We start from the raw sequence: 18928 nt of genomic DNA on the forward strand, positions 1-18928 counted from the left end.
CATTTAGTAATATATTTTAAGTGATCATACTACCAAATCGGTTACAACTCCAAGCAGAATTACAGCGAAAGCAAGCAAATCAACAACAAAAAAGTATAATTAATTTGACATTATTTTCTGGCACTGTTACTCATAAATATGTGTATATATACGGTTTGCGTCAAACTATTGTTCCAATGTTTTAGGTTAGGGTTAAAGTTAACGTTTTTTCCCCCCGATATAAATCTGTAAAAGTTTTATTCATCATTTGTTATGGAGGTGGAGGTTTAAATAGTCCAATCAGTACATATTTTTGGGGCTGAACTTTGCATTCTTCCCCACGTAGTGTGCCTAACACTTTTAATTTTTAAAATATTTTCCTTTAAAAACTCCATTGCAACAGGATTTTTATGATCAATCCAGTGGCGGAACAAATGTGAACAGGACCCAGGTGCAGTGAGTAAATACAAGCCCCCCGAATGGACTGTCAGACAGGGGCATGGAGGGGTGGTTATTGACTATTATTTGGTGAGCCCTCCACACTCTTGCAGCCAACCTCCTTAAGACAATCGTGTAGTGTGTGTGGAGTGGGCTGGGGGGCAGATGCCTATAAAAAAAATTGTTGTGGGTCCCTCCAGACAACTAGGTGGCTGACAAAGATATTTTAACACAATATTACAGATCCGTGCATCATATTACCTTTCTGTTTTACCCTCCCCTTGCCCAACCACACCCATTTATGGCCGCAAATCAGGCCCTTCTGAGGCTCAGCAACCTCCTAAGCTCCACCCCTGGATCAATCGGTCCCTTCATCTTCTTGCATTAAAATTTACAAACCGCATTCACTTGTTTTACCAAGTTGTAGAGGTGGGGCTTAGCTAAACAACTGTCGTTGGGCAGGGGCGTCAACTATCCTAACTTTGAGGAGGGTGACAGGAACCCTGCCACATAAAGAAAACTACAAATGTGCTGACTACGGCATACGTCATGCCCCCCTTTTCCCATTCATTGTAAAGACGGACATCGATGCGCTGGCGAGTTCGGGTGGGGTGGATTGTTGTTTTGTTTTATATTTTATATTGTCGGGGATGAGATCCTGCCACGAGTGAGGGTAGGAGGGAGCGAGAGATCGACAGGCGGATCGGTGCAGCGTCTGCAGTAATGCGGACGCTGCACCGGTCCGTAGTGTTGAAGAAGGAGTTGAGCCGAAAGGCAAAGCTCTCGATTTACCAGTCGATCTACATTCCTACCCTCACCTATGGTCACGAGCTGTGGGTCGTGTCCGAAAGAACAAGATCCCGGATACAAGCAGCCGAGATGAGTTTCCTTCGCAGGGTGTCCGGGCTCTCCCTTAAAGATAGGGTGAGAAGCTCGGTCATCCGAGAGGGACTCGGCTTTGAGCCGCTACTCCTCCGCGTTGAGAGGAGCCAGTTGAGGTGGCTCGGGCATCTGGTTCGGATGCCTCCTGGACACCTCCCTGGAGAGGTGTTCCGGGAATGTCCCACCGGCGGGAGGCCCCGGGGACGACCCAGGACACGCTGGAGAGACTATTGCCACAACTGCATTCATTACCTTATCTCTATTCATCCTTCCGCTGGAAACAGAAATGTCGTTTAATCCATCTGCAGGCGACTGCGAAATCATGATTTTACAACACTGTGCAGGTGTGCGCACAGTGTCTTCCTTAAGGCAAAACATTACCGCTTGTGTCCATCGGCGTCGCTAAAATCGACCAAAACTGAAAAGTTACCTATAGTGCTAACGGTTAGGCTAACGATTTGTAAATCTGTATTTTCTGCAAAAATATCAAACAGTTTACACACGAATGCATATCTATTTTATCGGGATGGACAAAATGCAGAAAGAAACTGATACTAACTGGCGGATGTATACTAGTATATGACATATTAAACTCATTGTGGTCGTAGACACTCTAGTCGACCCATTACGTAAATCCTTCACAAGTACCATAATTTCCGGATTATAAGCTGCTACCACCCACCACCAGGCTTGAACCCAGCGGTGTGGCTAATTTTATTTCTATTTTTAATATTTTTGGGCTCTCTTGGTGTAAATATCACATAATACAAAGGAAACCTGCATTTTATAGCCCAGTGCAGCCTATATATGGAAAAAAAACAGTATGCATGTCAAATTTTGTTTGGCTTATATTCAGGTGCGCCTTATAACGATACTTGTTTACACCAAAAAAAATATTAAAAGAGAGACCGTTTTACATCCCTCTGTTAGTGCTGCTGCTTTGGTTAACAGCAAACTTCAAAATGAGTGAGCAACTAATTCCGACACGGTATCTCTTCAAGTAGGTCACTATTTGAGGAAATACAAGTCATTCAGTTCTTTGGTGAATCCTTTCTTTCATAGATTATTCTATATCTTTACAGCTATAAAATTGCACATGGACTAACGGCTCGTGGTGTAATTTGTATTGTACAGTGATGAAAATAAGTATTTGAACACCCTGCGATTTTGCAAGTTCTCCCACTTAGAAATGAGGGGCGGTTTTAAATTTTCATGGTAGGTGTTTATCTACTGTGAGAGACAATCTAAAGGGGAAAAAAATCCAGAAATCACAGTGTATTAATTTTTAACTATTCATTTGTATTATACTGCTGCAAATACGTATTTGAACACTTGTAGCTAGAATTGTGAGCCTCAAAGACCTGTTAGTTGCCTTTAAAAAGTCTAATGAGTGTTACTTTTTGACCTGTTTGAGGCGGTTAGCTGCGTATAAACACCTGTCCACCCCGTACAATCAGGAAGACTCCAATTACTAACATAGTCAAGACCAAACAGAGGTCCAAAGACACCAGAGACAGAATTGTTGACCTCTACAAGGCTGGACATGGTTACAGGGCAACTGCCAAGCAGCTTGGTGATATAATATCCACCGATGGAGCAATTATTAGTAAATGGAAGAAGCTAAACATGACTGTCAATCTCCCTCGGACTGGGGCTACATACAAGATGTACCTCGTAGGGTCTCAATGATCCTAAGAATGGTGATGAATCACCCAAGAACTACAAAGGAGGAGCTGGTCAAGTACCCGAATGGAGCTGGGACCACCATTTCCAAGGTTACTGATGGTAATATGCTAAAACGTCATGGTTTAAAATCATGCATAACATGGAAGGTTCCCCCACTTAAACAAGCACATGTCCAGGCCTGTTTTAAGTTTGCCAACGGCCATTTGGATGATCCAGAGGAGTCACGGGAGAACGTCATATGAGATCAAAATGTAATTCCACTCATAGTTTTTGGAGGAAGAAGAATGATGAGTACCATCCCTACTGTGAAGCATGGGGGTGGTAGCATCATGCTTTGGGAGTGTTTTTCTGCATATTGGACTAGATGACTGCAGTGTATTAAGGAGAGGATGTCCAGAGCTATGTATTGTGACATTTTGGGGAATAACCTCCTTCCCTCAAGTAGAGCATTGAAAATGGACCGTGACTAGGTCTTCTAACAGGACAGTGGCCTGAAGCAGACAGCATAACCAAGGAGTGGCATATCAAGGTTCTGGAGGGGCCTAGCCAGTCTCAAGACCTAAACCCAATCGAAAATATTTGGAGTAAGCTAAAACTCAATGTTCCTTAGTGACAGCCCAGAAACCTGATTGATCTAGATACAGTGCCCTCCATAATTATTGGCACCCCTGGTTAAGATGTGTTTTTTAGCTTCTAATATATATATATATTTTTTTTTAATTCAAATAATATGGGACCTTAATGGGAAAAAAGAGAAAAATCCAACCTTCAATACAAGTGCATTTATTCAGTGGGGAAAAAATCCCACATAAAGAAATAATTATTTGAAATCAAATAATGTGTGTCACAATTATTCGCACCCCTGGTGTTAATACGTTGTACTACCCCCTTTTGCCAACAAAACAAGGTCTGGGGACTGAGATGGCCATGGGAGGAGCTTTATTTTGTGACTGGTGAACCATTTCTGTGTAGATTTGGCCATATGTTAAGGGTCATTGTCTTGCTAAAAGACCCAGTGACGACCCATCTTCAGCTTTCAGGCAGAGGGCAACACATTTTGATTTAAAATGTCCTGGTATTTCAAAGCATTCATGATGCCATGCACCCTAACAAGGTTCCCAGGGCCTTTGGAAGTGAAACAGCCCCACAGCATCACTGACCCACCCCATACTTCACAGTGGGTATGAGGTGCATTTCAGCATGCGCATCTTTCGTGGCATGCCAGACCCACTTAGAGTGTTTGTTGCCAAAAAGCTCAATCTTGGTCTCATCTGACCAAAGCACACGGTCCCAGTTGAAGCCTGGGACCGTGTGTATTTTTGTGTGAGAGCAAGATTGCTGTTTCGCTTCCAAAGGCCCTGGGAACCTTGTTAGGGTGCATGGCATCTAGCCTGGCTCTGCCAGACTATTCTCCCTGTATTTTTCAAACAGAGAGAAATAGTCTGGGACCCATCCCATTGACGGCCTTTTCGAGCAGATACAAAATCAATCGACAAATCAGATTCGTTTATTTGCGTGACGTGTTCTTCACGAGCAACGTCACTCTTGCGCGTCGAAAGTCGTCCCTTCAGCAACACAGACGGTGAACGGCAGAGCCGAGAATATGTTCCAATCCACGGTAAAATCAGTTTTAAATGACCAAAAACACATCGACACGAGTCACTGACAACAATCTGTCTCGCGCTAGCCATGTCGAATAAACTCCGCTCTCTTCATATGTTTACTTCCGCGCGCAAGTCCGTCATCCTGAAGTCGCCATTTTACTAACGTCACGTCTGCCCGTCGCTGATTGGTCCACTCCGCTGTCTGTATGCTGTGGCTTGCTCCGCCCTGGAAATTGTTTCCGTGGGAAGGGTGGCCAGACTCAATAGCTGGAACAGCGTTGAGTCTGGTGTACCAGGCTACATGGCATCATGAATGCTTTGAAATACCAGGACATTTTAAATCAAAATATCTTGCCCGAAAGCTGAAGATGGGTCGTCACTGGGTCTTTCAGCAAGACAATGACCCTAAACATATGGCCAAATCTGCACAGAAATGGTTCACCAGACACAAAATCAAGCTCCTCCCATGGCCATCTCAGTCCCAAGACCTTGTTATGTTGGCAAAAGGGGGTTGTACAAAGTATTAACACCAGGGGTGCTAATAATTGTGACACACATTATTTGATGTCAAATATTTTTTCTTTATGTGGGATTTTTCCCCCTCTAAATGAATGCACTTGTATTGAAGGTTGGATTTTTCACTTTTTTTCCATTAAGGTCCCATATTATTTGAATAAAAAAAATATATATTAGAAGCTAAAAAACACATCTTTTTCAGGGGTGCCAATAATTATGGAGGGCACTGTAACATCTGTGTGGAACAGTGATGCAAAATCCCTGCTGTGCAAACCTGGTGAAAAGTTACAAGAAATGTTTGACCTCAGTAAGACTGTACCAAATATTAACATTGATTTTCTCAGGTGTCCAAATACTTATTTGCAGCAGTCCAATACAAATAAATTGTAAAAAAATATGGACTGTGATTTCTGGATTTTTTTTAAGATTGTCTATCACAGTCGACAAGCACCTACCATGAAAATTTCAAATCCGCCCATCATTTCTAAGTGGGAGAACTTGCAAAATTGCAGGGTGTTCAAATGCTTATTTTCCTCACTGTAAATTAAGTCCATCGTACGTCCTCATGATAACCGAGCTGACTTCTCATCTGTATTGATGGTTAAAAGTCCACTTTTTGCTCTAGCAAATTTCTATTTTTCACTTAGAGTGGATACAGGAGAAATCCGGAGAAGGATGAATGCACAAATTCCCCAGCGTAAAGTCCTGCAGCCTGGTCTGATGGTAGCTGAATGTAAACAGTGTCCCCTTGTTGTAAAGGTAAGACCGCACTTCCCGATGCTTGATCTAAGTATCCCTTTTTGTATTCGTCGTATGTATACATCACCGGCTCATTGTTCCTCATCAGGCTCACCCACACGTTTGCTCCTTTGCAATGAATGTGGTAGGCAAAGTAGTAAATGCCCGGGACTTCGCAGGTGAAAATTCCTGTTTCGGGGTTGAAGTTTTGGCGACCGTTGTACAGAGGCTTCTCGAAAACAACCGGTGTGCCCACAGGTGGGAATGGAGCTGAGGCTATTGCTGTGAACGCTGGCATTTCCAAGCCGCTGAGTCCCATGATTTCTGCGCTGTTTCCTCCATATTTGCCCTTTTTACCATAGCCACCAGCCTTCTCGCCATCCAGTCCAGGGCCCATTTCGGAAAGCACACCAGCCAAGTCAGGAGACACACCAGGTTCTCCTGGCGGGCCAGGGGGTCCAGGTGGTCCGCTCTGTCCCGGGGGTCCTGCTGGTCCTTCTTTCCCCCGAGGTCCAATAGGACCGGGATGACCTGGAATTCCCTCGCCGGCAATTCCAGGTGGACCAGGAATGCCAAAGTCTCCTTTTGGTCCTTGAAGTCCAGGTGGTCCCATAGGGCCTGCTACACCATCCATGCCAGGGATTCCTTTCGGACCTTGAGGTCCTATTTCACCAGGAAATCCACCTTCTCCCTTCGGTCCAGGAAGTCCTGCTGGACCTTGCGTGCCCGGGAGGCCTTTATGTCCACTTTCACCTTTAGGACCACTTGGTCCTTGTGGACCTCTCAGCCCTGGAGTTCCACGTTCTCCAGGCAAACCATCAGTGCCAGGCAATCCGGGTGTACCGGAGTCACCCCGAATGCCGTCGATCCCTTTAGGTCCACCTTCTCCACATTCTCCTTTTGGACCTGGTAAGCCTACGCCCCCTGATGGTCCCTTCGGTCCTGGAGGGCCCGGCTGACCACTTGGCCCGGCAGGTCCCGTCATTCCAGGCAATCCCGTGTGGCCTTTATCTCCCTTTGGTCCTAGCGGTCCAGATGGCCCATTAAGACCTTTATCACCCTTTGGTCCTTGAAGGCCTGGTTTCCCAAAACCAGGTAGTCCTGGCTTTCCTGGTAAACCAGGGGGCCCTGGGTGACCTTTCCCACCTGGCATTCCGGGCTGTCCGGGTTGTCCATTTTGACCAGGTTTTCCTTGTCCAGGAAGACCTGACAATCCGGGAGGTCCTCGTTCCCCTGGTTGGCCATTTAGTCCCTTAAGTCCTGGATGTCCCTTCTCTCCAGGAGGTCCTTGTGGGCCTGGCATTCCGTTTAATCCTGGTTTTCCAAAACCAGGTAATCCTCTTGGTCCAGCAGGTCCTTGGGGTCCCGGCAGACCTTTGTGACCCGGTTGCCCCGGCTGTCCCATTCCTTTATCGCCTTTGGGTCCTTGTAATCCAGGAAGTCCAGGCAATCCTTTGTGACCTGGCTCTCCTTTCATCCCTGGTTGACCCGGCAGTCCTTGGCCACCTGCTTTACCAATTCCTGGAAGCCCGGGTGGTCCTGGCGGACCTTGACGTCCTGGTTGTCCTAAAGGCCCCGGACTACCACGAGGTCCCATTTCTCCTTGTGGTCCAAGCTGACCGAGTCCTCCTGGTCTGCCTGGCGGTCCTGGTAAGCCTGGTTTACCCATTCCCGGCACTCCTGGTTGACCGGGAGGTCCAGGTAGCCCCGCTGGTCCAGGTTGGCCATTGCCTGGAGGCCCAGGGGGACCTACAGGTCCTTCTGGCCCAGGTGGCCCAACTGGACCAGGTTGTGCATGGGGAATTCCTTCAGCACCACTTGGGATTGTCTGGCCTGTGATCAAAGATAGTGACATCAGCAAAACATCCGCTATCTCATGAGTAACATGGTCACAATAGCATTCATTTTACAATAGGTAGGATAAACGTTTCTTACCTTTGTCTTGGCCACCATTATAGCCACCCCCTTTGCGAGCCTTCTCATTGCCTTTCATCACGGGCATCTGGGGAAGTTCCTTTCTATAGTGGGGATAATGCATATAGGGCATATTTTTGCCAATGTATTGTTGTTGCGGGTAGCCTTCATTACCCATGCCCATGTGTTGCAAGTGTTGCATTTGCATCTGCTGCTGGTATGCTTGAGGGTGTTGTTGATTGTGCCCATAGTACTTGCCATCACTTAAATACGTAAGTACTATTAATTGCAGCAGGGTCAGGAGGAGAGGGGGTCGAAGGGTCAGCATGGCCGAGGCCTGTATTGAAGGGAGAAAATATCATTTAGACAATGCACCAGTGTGACTTCTTATTTGGTTGCACCAACAACTTCATTTCAATAAATAAGATAATGATTTGCAATGCATTTTCAACCAATATCCCAGTTTAATGTATCAGAAATGCCAAATATTTATTTTTCAAACCATTGCTGTTTTCGTCAGCAATGAGAGTAAATGAAAACATTTCATCGACGAACCTTTTTTTTTGATGACGTGTCGATGACTTCAACATAACGAGACGAATGCCAGTTTTTGTTTGACAAGACGACAACGAGACGAAAATTTTAGTCTTTTGGCTGAAAATACTTATTAGTCTTATTCATATTTTAGCCATTTCAAAATGTTTTCGTCTTGTTTGAGTCGACAAAATCTCAAAAAAATTTCGTCTAGTTTTAGTCGCCAGTTACTCAAAATGTTTTCGTCTGTAAAATTCAAACTTTTTAGTCCAAAAATGAATAAAGGTTTCCACCAATTTCGAATGAACATAGACAGATGAGTACATATTGTAGCGTCTACAACAGCTATGTCAAAAGTCCGGCCCGGGGGCCGAATGCGGCCCGTGGTCAAATATCATCCGGCCCCCAGCCTCTGTCATAAAATCAATAACGGCTGGCCCGCACATAGACTTAATAAATTGGTCAGCAGTACTGCTACCAGCATATGAAGTAGCTTACATACAGGGCCGGCCCAGGCCATTTGGGGGCCCTAAGCAAAATAATGCCAAGGGGCCCATATTTTTGGAGCACCATTTCGTCACAGTGTACTGTGAAACCCATACATGCAATCCAACCCATACGTCTATATTTTGTATATTAATCAGATTTTGTTGCACTGCATTCTTCAAACTTCTCACCCCAAATTATTGTCAGTACTTACAGTAGATAGCCCCAAACCTTTTTCTAAAAGAGGGAAAAGAAAGAAGTATTTTTTAAGCTTGGCATTAAGTATCAAAACTCACAAAAGTCAAATTAAGCAAACCCGGTATAAAAAAAATAGAATATAAATTAAACAATTGCCAGATTGGGGGCCTCCTAGTGGTCAGGGGCCCTAAGCAGCTGCATTGTCTGTGTATAGGCTGGGCCGGCCCTGCTTACACATTAAATGCTGCTCCTCATTTACCCACTAAAAGGCAGCAGCACTCTAAGCAACATTACCCCGTGTGTCTCTTTACTCCCAATTTTCTAAAATGGCGACAATCAACAAAAAAAAGTTGACTGCGACGGCCGACGCTTCAAGGATAGGTGGAAATTGGACTATTTCTTCACTAAAACACGCAACAACTGTGCCTGCCTCATTTGCAAAGAGACAGTCACTGTTTTTAAAGAGTTCAGTTTGAGGCGATATTACCAAACAAGACACACTGACATGTACGACGAGATTACAGGGAAGATACGTAGCGAGAAATTGAAGCAACTTGAAGCTAGTTTAATTTTACAGCAGCAGTATTCACAAAAGCCCGAGAGTCGAAGGAGAACGCCACAAAGGCTAGTTGCGAGATTGTTGAAATTAATTTTAAAAAATAATAATAAAGCAAATGTGACACACAAAAGGGCTTGCTAAAATTTGCTTAAATATATTGTTCTACGTAAAGAATGTCAGCCAAGGTCGGCCCCCCACATTATTTCCACACCAAATCTGGCCCCCTTTGCAAAAAGTTTGGACACCCCTGGTCTACAAGGACAACACCAACTTTGTGATGACAACACATTCAGCAGGAGAAGCAGTACATTATTTTCAATAAAACCTACCTAGTTTCTGATCACTCAGCACAGAACTTTAAAGGCTAAAGCAACATTGCATATTCTCTCTTGCCAAGATAAGAAAACAAATCTTACTGTGTTTCCAAACAAACAAGATGGAGTGCAGTCTAGCTTGAAACACCTTAACTCGGGTGGGGGGTGGGGGGGCAGCACATGAGTGACACAACTCAAAAACTGCTACGATGCAAGCTAATGCATTCCACGTACAATACGAAAATGTCACGCGTTGTGAACACATGACAGGAAAGATGTTGTATTTTTGTCTCGTAGTCTTGTCAGGAAAAAACTGGCATTCGTTTCGGCATGTTCTAGTCTCCCGAGCCATGTTTTTAGCTAATCAAGTCATCGTCATAAAAAATTGTTCGTCGACGAAATATTTTCGGTATCATCGTTGTTAACGAAAACAACACTGGTTCATTCGAAATTGTTGGAAAACTTACTACTTGACAAAAACTTTTGAATTTTACAGACCAAAACATTTAGATTAATCGTCAACTAAAACTAAGACGAAAACGAAAGCATTTCGAAATGACTAAAGTATGACTAAATGTAAATATTATCGTCCAAAAGACTAAGACAAAACTTAAAAGGGCTGCGAAAAACACTGTTTCAAACTGATAAACCTTATTATTCTTAATGACTATTTATTTAATGCAACTATTTAGTACTGCAACGATTAATCAATTAACTCCAATAATTCGATTAGAAAAAAGATTCGAATTCAATTTTCCTGCTTCGAGTATTCGTTTAATTGAAGTGGCGTTGTCATGGTTTGTTTTGAAAGTATTTGCATTTGGTATTATTGATTTGGGTGGATACACTTCCCTCTAGTGGCACCAATAAATATGATATAACTCATTTCACGTGGCTGAATCCAGGTGCTCCCTGTTAAGACCAACATGAGATAAGTTTTAGTTTGAGCTTGTTTTTTCAATGCATTCGTAAATTAGTTTACAGGTATATTTAGCCGTTTTTCGTGGGAATATGTGTTTGAACCATTTGTTCAGAGCATTGTTTAAAAACATGTTAGCATTTTATAGCATTTAAGCTAGCTGACTTTTGCTATGTAATTTAGCCAATTGTTCTTTTGTTGTACTTAGATCCTCATTATTTTTTTTTACCGTTTGAGGCTCAGCTCAGGTATTTTAATTTTTCTATGTTCTTTACCCGATTACTTGATTATTCAAACTAAGTAGTTCATCGAATAATCGACTACTAAAGTAATCGATAGCTGCAGCCCTACAACTATTTACTCATTTTTAATTTTATGCCCGTCACTCATTTAAAAAAAAGTATTTGGAAGAGAGCTGTTTGTGTTGATGCTTTGTCGTTGGAATTCTTTCCCATTCTAGCTTGATGTACGTAGAACTCCACTGACTCAAGAGTCTGGGGTTTCCATTCATATATTCGCTTCATAATGTGTCACATATTTTCAATAGGAGACAGGTCTAGACTGCTGGCAGGTCTGTTTACTACTCGCATACTTTTGCGACGAAGCCACAATGTCGGAATGATGCAAATGCGGCTTGGCTGAAATGAGCAGGTACGTCACTCAAAAGTACGTTGCTTGGATGACAGTGTATGTTCCTCCAAAACTTGTATCTAACTTTCAGAATTCATGATGCCTTCATTGATGTGCAAGTTACCCATGCCATGCGAAAAATACAACCCGTACCTTCACAGTTGTTTCTGAACTTTGGAGGGTCCTTTTGCTATTTGGCTTAAGGACAAACTGTCAATGACTTTCTCAAAAGGAACATTTTAAATCTGGATTTAGTTGAAAATAGCTCAGTTTTCCACTGTGCACTGTGTGTGCATTATAGATAAGCTCAAGCATAGACTTCATAATGATTGACCTGACACTTTTGCCATTCACTGCTTCACGCCTTCCCGAAGGGCGCTGCCCCAGACTCCACTTTATATATTAGCAGTCGGTCACATGCAGCCGGATTTACGTTGAAAAAGTACGAAAGCTGTACTGCATATGAACAGGAAGGAATGTCTCAGGAGTGATTTGTTCCAGGAGTCAAGGTAATTATTACATTTTTCGTACCATGCATGCATTTTGAAACGTTGTGAAAAAAAATCAATGGGAGAAATAAGCCGCTACGGCATTATACTTCACACTAGGCCTGCAAGCAGGACTGAACGGGCCCTCGCAGTTTGGCGCAACTCGGACGCCACGCAAACTCGGACGGCATGCAGGTCGGGGTGGTGGCAGACAGCCCCCCTCTACATCTCCCAAGTTATGACTGTTCAAAATATGTGGAGAGAGAAAATGATGACAGTCATAATCACTTTCCTTTTGGACCCTTCTGCTTTACCCAAACCTCAATAATTTTCATCAGCCATCTCAACACGTCTTAAGGCTTCCCTTATGCAGGTTTGAGGTTGATTGATTTTTTTTTCCCTTAGAGAAGGAGTGTGTCCCGTAAAAAAGTGCATTTCCTGTTCCCACTAGGAGGCGCCAGGCACAATTGGTAATATTTCAATCCAGTCCTGTTCAGGCTGGGATACCTCACACACATGCCGGATTTAAAAGAGATTGAAGGTTGTATGAGGGAGTTATCAGTCATTATCCGAATTTGTCGTTTAGCCGAAAAAATGGACGACTTTGGCACCTCGCCTAGGTCAGGCCCGTGAATGAAAACACACCATTTTGATAAATTAAGATTTCATATGTCTCATGAACAGTCTCGCAAATTTTGAGGATGATCAAACTAATTCCCTCCGTGCCAAGGTCTCAAATGTGCACATTGTAAATCGATAAAAATTTCACATTCAATCCAAAATACCCGATTTCCTGTGGGATTTGGAATGTGTGTGCAAGAGACTTTTTGGAGCAGTTTTGCACAAGGTTTTGACTCTCCGAATTTCATCACTCCATGTTAAAAAAACCTAAATGGAGAGGCCTTTTTGAAAAATTTAAGGGGGCGCCACTGAGCCATTTTGTTACATTTTTTCGTAACATTGCAAGATTATCGAACGGGTTCCAAAGCTGCATGTATGTGCAAATTTTGGTGAGTTTTTGTGCATATTCAAGCCTCCAAATGTAAACTGTTACTGTGAACCCATGAAAATTTCACATTCGATCCAAAATACCCGATTTCCCTTTGGATTTGGAATACGGGTGCAAGAGACTTTTTGGAGCAGTTTTGTATAAGGTATCTACTCCCCAAATTTCCTCGCTCTATGTTGAAAAAACCTAATAGGAAAGGCCTTTTTAAAAACTTCTTTCTGTCGCCACTAGTTGGCACTGTAGAGTTGATGCAAATGACCCCTACAAGAACCTTCAGGGTATGACTCTCAACCAACACGGGAAGTTTGGCGCAGATATGTTGTATATCTGCCGAGTTATGATTGTTCAAAGTTTTTGGCGAGACAAATTGTTGACGGTCATTTTCACTTCCAGTTTGGACCTTTCCACTTCAACGAAACCTCAATATTTTTCATCAGGCACCTGAACACATGTCTTGAGGCTCCCGTAAAACAGGTTTGAGGTCACCAGATTTTTTTCCCTTGGAGGAGGAGCCTGTCTCGTAAAAAAAGGCATTTCCTGTTCTCACTAGGGGGCGCTAGGCCTAATGAGTAATGTTTCAATGCACTCGTGTTAAGGGTGGGATACATACATGCCAGATATGAAAAAGACTGAACGTTATGTCAAGGAACTATTAGTCATTTACTGAATTTGTCATTTTGCCGAAAAAATGGCCGACTTTGGCACCACGCCCAGGTCAGACCCGTGAATGAAAACGCACCATTTTCAAAACTTAAGATTTCATATGTCTCATGAACAGTCTCACCAATTTTGAAGATGATCCAACTAACTCCCTCGGCGATAAGGTCTCAAATGTGCACCCTGTAAATCGATAAAAATGTCATATTCGATCCAAAATAACCGATTTCCTGTTGGGTTTGGAATATGGGTGCCAATGCTTTTTTGGAGCGGTTTTGGACAAGGTATAGACTCCCCAAATTTCATTGCTCTACGCTGACGGACCCTAATGTTATAGGCGAATTTTAAAATTTCAAGGGGGCGCCACTGAGCCATTTTGTTACATTCTTTTGCAACGTTGCAAAATTATCGAAATTTACATTTTTCCGCACGTAGGTGCAAATTTTGGTGACTTTTCGTGCATGTTCAGGCCTCCAAATTGGCCGTTTTCATTTGCCCTGAAAAAAATAAATAAAAATAAATAAATTAAAAAATATATATAATCCTTTGCAAAACAATAGGGCCTTCGCACGCTTAGTGCTCGGGCCCTAAATATTTACGTAAAGTAACTGCGAACTGCCCGGTTTTTGCTTTTAACCAAGAATCGAGACTGTTTTATGTCCATATCTATAAATAATTCAGGGATTTAAGCATTTATCACAAGAATTTTCAACAGAAAAAGCTCTTTGCTTACATATGGTGGCTGCTAATTATTCACTTCATAAAAAAGATGGATCAAAACATCTATCTTTCTAAAACAAACATGTATTTTAGGAGCCTGAGAGGATGAGGACAGCCCGATTCTCGAGCCTGTAGGTGCTGGCCAGGTGGGAGAACCACAAGTCTGTCAAGGCCGGCTACAAGTTGACCCCGAAGGCGCTCTTTGATCAAGAAGCAGAGCGTCGGGCTCATCATGGCAGTCGTCAACCCCAACACGGTCGCCGGGCTGAGGCTCCTCGCCATGACCACAGGCAAGGAGGAACACAGGGAAATGGCCGACATCCTGGAGATGTTCCAGAGAACAAGGGAGGGTTGGAGACGGGCCGAGCGGTCCTCAAGCGGCCATCTCTCCCCACAGCCCACATGGCGTCATTCTGAATGTCGCTGTGGGACTCCCTGATGTGCAGGAAGCACAAGAAGGATAGGTTCCTCTCCCTTGCCATGCACCACAGTGACCGCTTCAGGCATCTGCTGGAGTTCCTGGCGGTCGCTCTTCAACTCTTTTGGTGCGAACTTCTCCAAGGATGTGACTTCAGAAGCGAGGAAGAACAAGGCCTTGGAGTGTCCGACCGGCAGGAAGAAGAGCATAGTCGAAGAGGGCAGAAAGGAGACGGCAAGGAACAGGGACTTGTACAAGTCGAGGAAGCTAACCAGAAAACGCAAGACAGAAAGAGGCTATGTGATTTTTGAAAGACGAGGCTCACATACTGGTAAGTGGTAACATCACATCGATTATTTGGACTGCCTGAATTATAGAATCTCATAGGCATTTTATATTTATGTTTATTCAGATTTCATAATTTATACTTGCAAGTAACTTTTGAAATTTTAACTTTTCTTATCCTGCACTGTAAAAGGAGATGCTCCACAATTTCATTGTACAACTGTATCATGACAATAAAAGGGCTATTCTATTCTATTCTATTCTATTCTATTCTATTCTATTCTATTCTATTTTGTGATTGTTTATAGAATTTATTGATAATGTATTTACATCTTATTTATAATTGATTCTGCATGTTTTCCTCAAGTCTTAGGTTTCTGATGTGACAATTGAGTGATTAATTAGCTGTTGATCCTGAAATATAGGTGATTGTCTCTGCTTTTGGTGATTTTTGTGCATTTAGTGTAAATTCAGAGAATTATATAGCCATTTTAAGTTTTGTTATACTTATATATTGGGGCAAATAAGTATTTAGTCAACCACCAACTGTGCAAGTTCTCCTACTTGAAAAGATTATAGAGGCCTGGACTGTAATTGTCATAATGGGTAAACCTCAACCATGAGAGACAGAATGTAGGAAAAAAAAAACAGAATATCACATTGTTTGATTTTTAAAGAATTTATTTCCAAATTAGAGTGGAAAATAAGTATTTGGTCACTTACAAACAAGCAAGATTTTGGGAAGAGGTCTAACTTCTTCTAACGAGGCTCCACTCATTACCTGTATTAATGGCATCTGTTTTAAGTCATTATCCGTATAAAAGACACGTGTCCACCATCTCAGTCAGTCACACTCCAAACTCCGCTATGGCCAAGACCAAAGAGGTGTCGAAGGACACCAGTGACAAAATTGTAGACCTGCACCAGGCTGGGAAGACTAATTCTGCAATAGGTAAAATGCTTGGTGTAAATAAATCAACTGTGGGAGCAACTATTAGAAAATGAAAGACATACTGATAATCTCCCTCGATCTGGGGCTCCATGCAAGATCTCACCCCGTGGCGTCAAAATGGTAACAAGAACGGTGAGCAAAAATCCCAGAACCACACGGGGGGGACCTAGTGAATGACCTACAGAGAGCTGGGACCACAGTAACAAAGGCTACTATCAGTAACACAATCATGTCATGTATACTGTATAAGAAAATTCGCCATTCATTGAAGGTGCACTTTTATTACTACTATATTATTTAAGAATTTATTTCCAAATTAGAGTGGAAAATAAGTATTTGGTCACCTACAAACAAGCAAGATTTCTCGCTGTCAAAGAGGTCTAACTTCTTCTTAACGAGGCTCCACTCGTTACCTGTATTAATGGCACCTGTTTTAACTTATTATCGGTATAAAAGACACCTGTCCACAATCTCAGTCAGTCACACTCCAAACTCTCCTATGGCCAAGACCAAAGAGCTGTCGGAGGACACCGGAGACAAAATTGTTGACCTGCACCAGGCTAGGAAGAACGAATCTTCAATAGGTAAAATGCTTGGTGTAAAGAAATTGTTGGAGCAGTTATTAGAAAATGGAAGACATACAAGACCACTGATAATCTCCCTCAATCTAGGACTCCATGCAAGATCTCACCCTGTGGCGTCAAAATGATAACAAGAACGGTGAGGAAAAATCACAGAACCACACGGGGGGACCTAGTGAATGACCTACAGAGAGCTGGGACCACAGTAACAAAGGCTACTATCAGTAACACAATCTGCCGCCAGGGACTCAAATCCTGCACTGCCAGACGTGTTCCCCTGCTGAAGCAAGTACACGTCCAGGCCCGTCTGCGGTTCACTAGAGAGCATTTGGATGATCCAGAAGCGGACTGGGAGAATGTCTTATGGTCAGATGAAACCAAAACAGAACTTTTTGGTAGAAACACAGGTTCTCTTGTTTGTAAGAAAAAGAATACTGAATTGCACCATACCCACTGTGAAGCATGGGGGTGGAAACATCATACTTTGGGGCTGTTTTTCTGCAAAGGGACCAGGACGACTGATCTGTGTAAAGCAGACATGTGCAAAGTCCGGCCCGGGGGCCAAATGCGGCCCGCAGTCAAATTTCATCCGGCCCCCAGCCTCTGTCATAAAATCAATAACGTCTGGACAGATTTAATGAATTGGTCAGCAGAACTGCTACCAGCATATGAAGTGGCTTACACACCAAATGCTGCTCCTCATTTACCTACTAAAAGGCAGCAGCACTCTAAGCAACATTACCCCGTGTGACCCTTTACTTGCAATTTTCTAAAATGGCGAAAATCAACAAAAAAAAAGAAAGTTGACTGCAACAGCCGACGCTTCAAGGATAGGTGGAAATTGGACGATTTCTTCACTAAAATACGCAACTGTGTCTGCCTCATTTGCAAAGAGGTCGCTGTTTTTAACAGTTCAATGTAAGGCGATATTACCAAACAAGACACCCTGACATGTACGACAAGATTACAGGGAAGATATGCAGTGAGAAATTGAAGCGACTTGAAGGTAGTTTAATTTCACAGCAGCAGTATTTCGCAAGAGCCTGAGAGTCGAAAAATGAACGCCACACAGGCTAGTTGCGAGATTGTTGAAATTATTAATTAAAAAATAAATAAATAAATAAAGCAAATGTGACACACAGAATGGCTTGCTAAAATTTGCTTAAATATATTGTTCTATGTAAAAGACGTCAGCCAAGGTCGGCCCCCCACATTTTTACCACACCAAATCTGGCCCCCTTTGCAAAAAGTTTGGACACCCCTGGTGGAAAATGAAAAATTCTGGAAAGAATGAATGGGGCCATGTATTGAGAGATTTTAAGTGAAAATCTTCCATCAGCAAGGGCATTGAAGATGAGACGTGGCTGGGTAGCTTGACAATGATCCCAAACTAACAGCCAGGGCAAAAAAGGAGTGGCTTCCTAAGAAGCATTTAAAGGTCCTGGAGTGGCCTAGTCAGTCTCCAGATCTCAACCCCATAGAAAATCTGTGGAGGGAGTTGAAAGTCCGTGTTGCCCAACGACAGCCCCAAAACATCACTGCTCTAGAGGCGATCTGCATGGGGGAATGGGCCTAAATACCAGCAACAGTGTGTGATAAGCTTGTGAAGAGTTACAGAAAACATTTGGCCTCCATTATTGCCAACAAAGGGTACATAACAAAGTATTGAGATGAACTTTTGGTATTGACCAAATACTTATTTTCCACTCTAATAAGGAAATTAATTCTTTAAAAATCAAACAATGTGATTTTCTGTATTTTTTTTCCACATTCTGTCTCTCATGGTTGAAGTTTACCCACGTTGACAATTACAGGCCTCTCTAATATTTTCAAGTGGGAGATCTTGCACAATTAGTGGCTGACTAAATACTTATTTGCCCCACTGTATAAAAAGTAATCAGGATTTTATAAGGGAACAACTTTGAATTTTTTGATGTCGCTGCTCATTGAGACTCATATATGCCTAAATTTTGGTTTTAGGTCAGTATTAGCTTAGTTAGGTATTAGTTATTTGAAAATAGGCCCCCTACGGATTGGCCGTGCACCCCGTGTCATGTCAATATATTATGAAGTCTATGGCTCAAGTCCAGAGAGGCCGGTGGCGTTTCTGTGTGTTGTTCATACAGTAAATGGCTTTTTTTTTTTTTTTTTTTTGTGTGTGTTTGAATTTTAACATGTATTTGTAGATGTAGCAATGGGCTGTGGTAACTGACAATGGTTTTCTGACGTGCTCCCGAGCCGATGTGGCTATACAGTCCGTTTCACAGTGGTGGCAGTTTTTAATGTAGTGTTGCCGGAGAGGTCAAAGGTCAAGGATATTCAATGCTGGTTTTCGGGCTTCCCGCTGAACTATAAAGATCTCATTCTCTAAATCGTTTGAGGATTTTATCATGAAATCCTTACAGCAACATTAGGTAACTT

At 42.8% G+C, this 18928-nt stretch overlaps 1 protein-coding gene across 2 annotated transcripts; it reads right to left on the minus strand.

Moving 5' to 3' along the window:
• Positions 1–5748: 5748 nt before the first annotated feature.
• On the minus strand, positions 5749–8085 carry col8a1a (collagen, type VIII, alpha 1a). Of its 2 annotated transcripts, none has more exons than XM_057852938.1 (2): positions 7779–8085; positions 5749–7676 (listed from the first exon to the last, which is right to left on the minus strand). In XM_057852938.1, the coding sequence occupies exons 1-2, from the start codon at positions 8083–8085 to the stop codon at positions 5749–5751; spliced, it is 2235 nt and encodes a 744-aa protein (XP_057708921.1). The 2 variants fall into 2 exon arrangements, with proteins under 2 accessions (XP_057708921.1, XP_057708922.1); XM_057852939.1 differs by having other exon boundaries at positions 7806–8005.
• Positions 8086–18928: the final 10843 nt, after the last annotated feature.

Source organism: Corythoichthys intestinalis, chromosome 12, assembly GCF_030265065.1.
Source record: "Corythoichthys intestinalis isolate RoL2023-P3 chromosome 12, ASM3026506v1, whole genome shotgun sequence".
NCBI lineage: Eukaryota > Metazoa > Chordata > Actinopteri > Syngnathiformes > Syngnathidae > Corythoichthys > Corythoichthys intestinalis.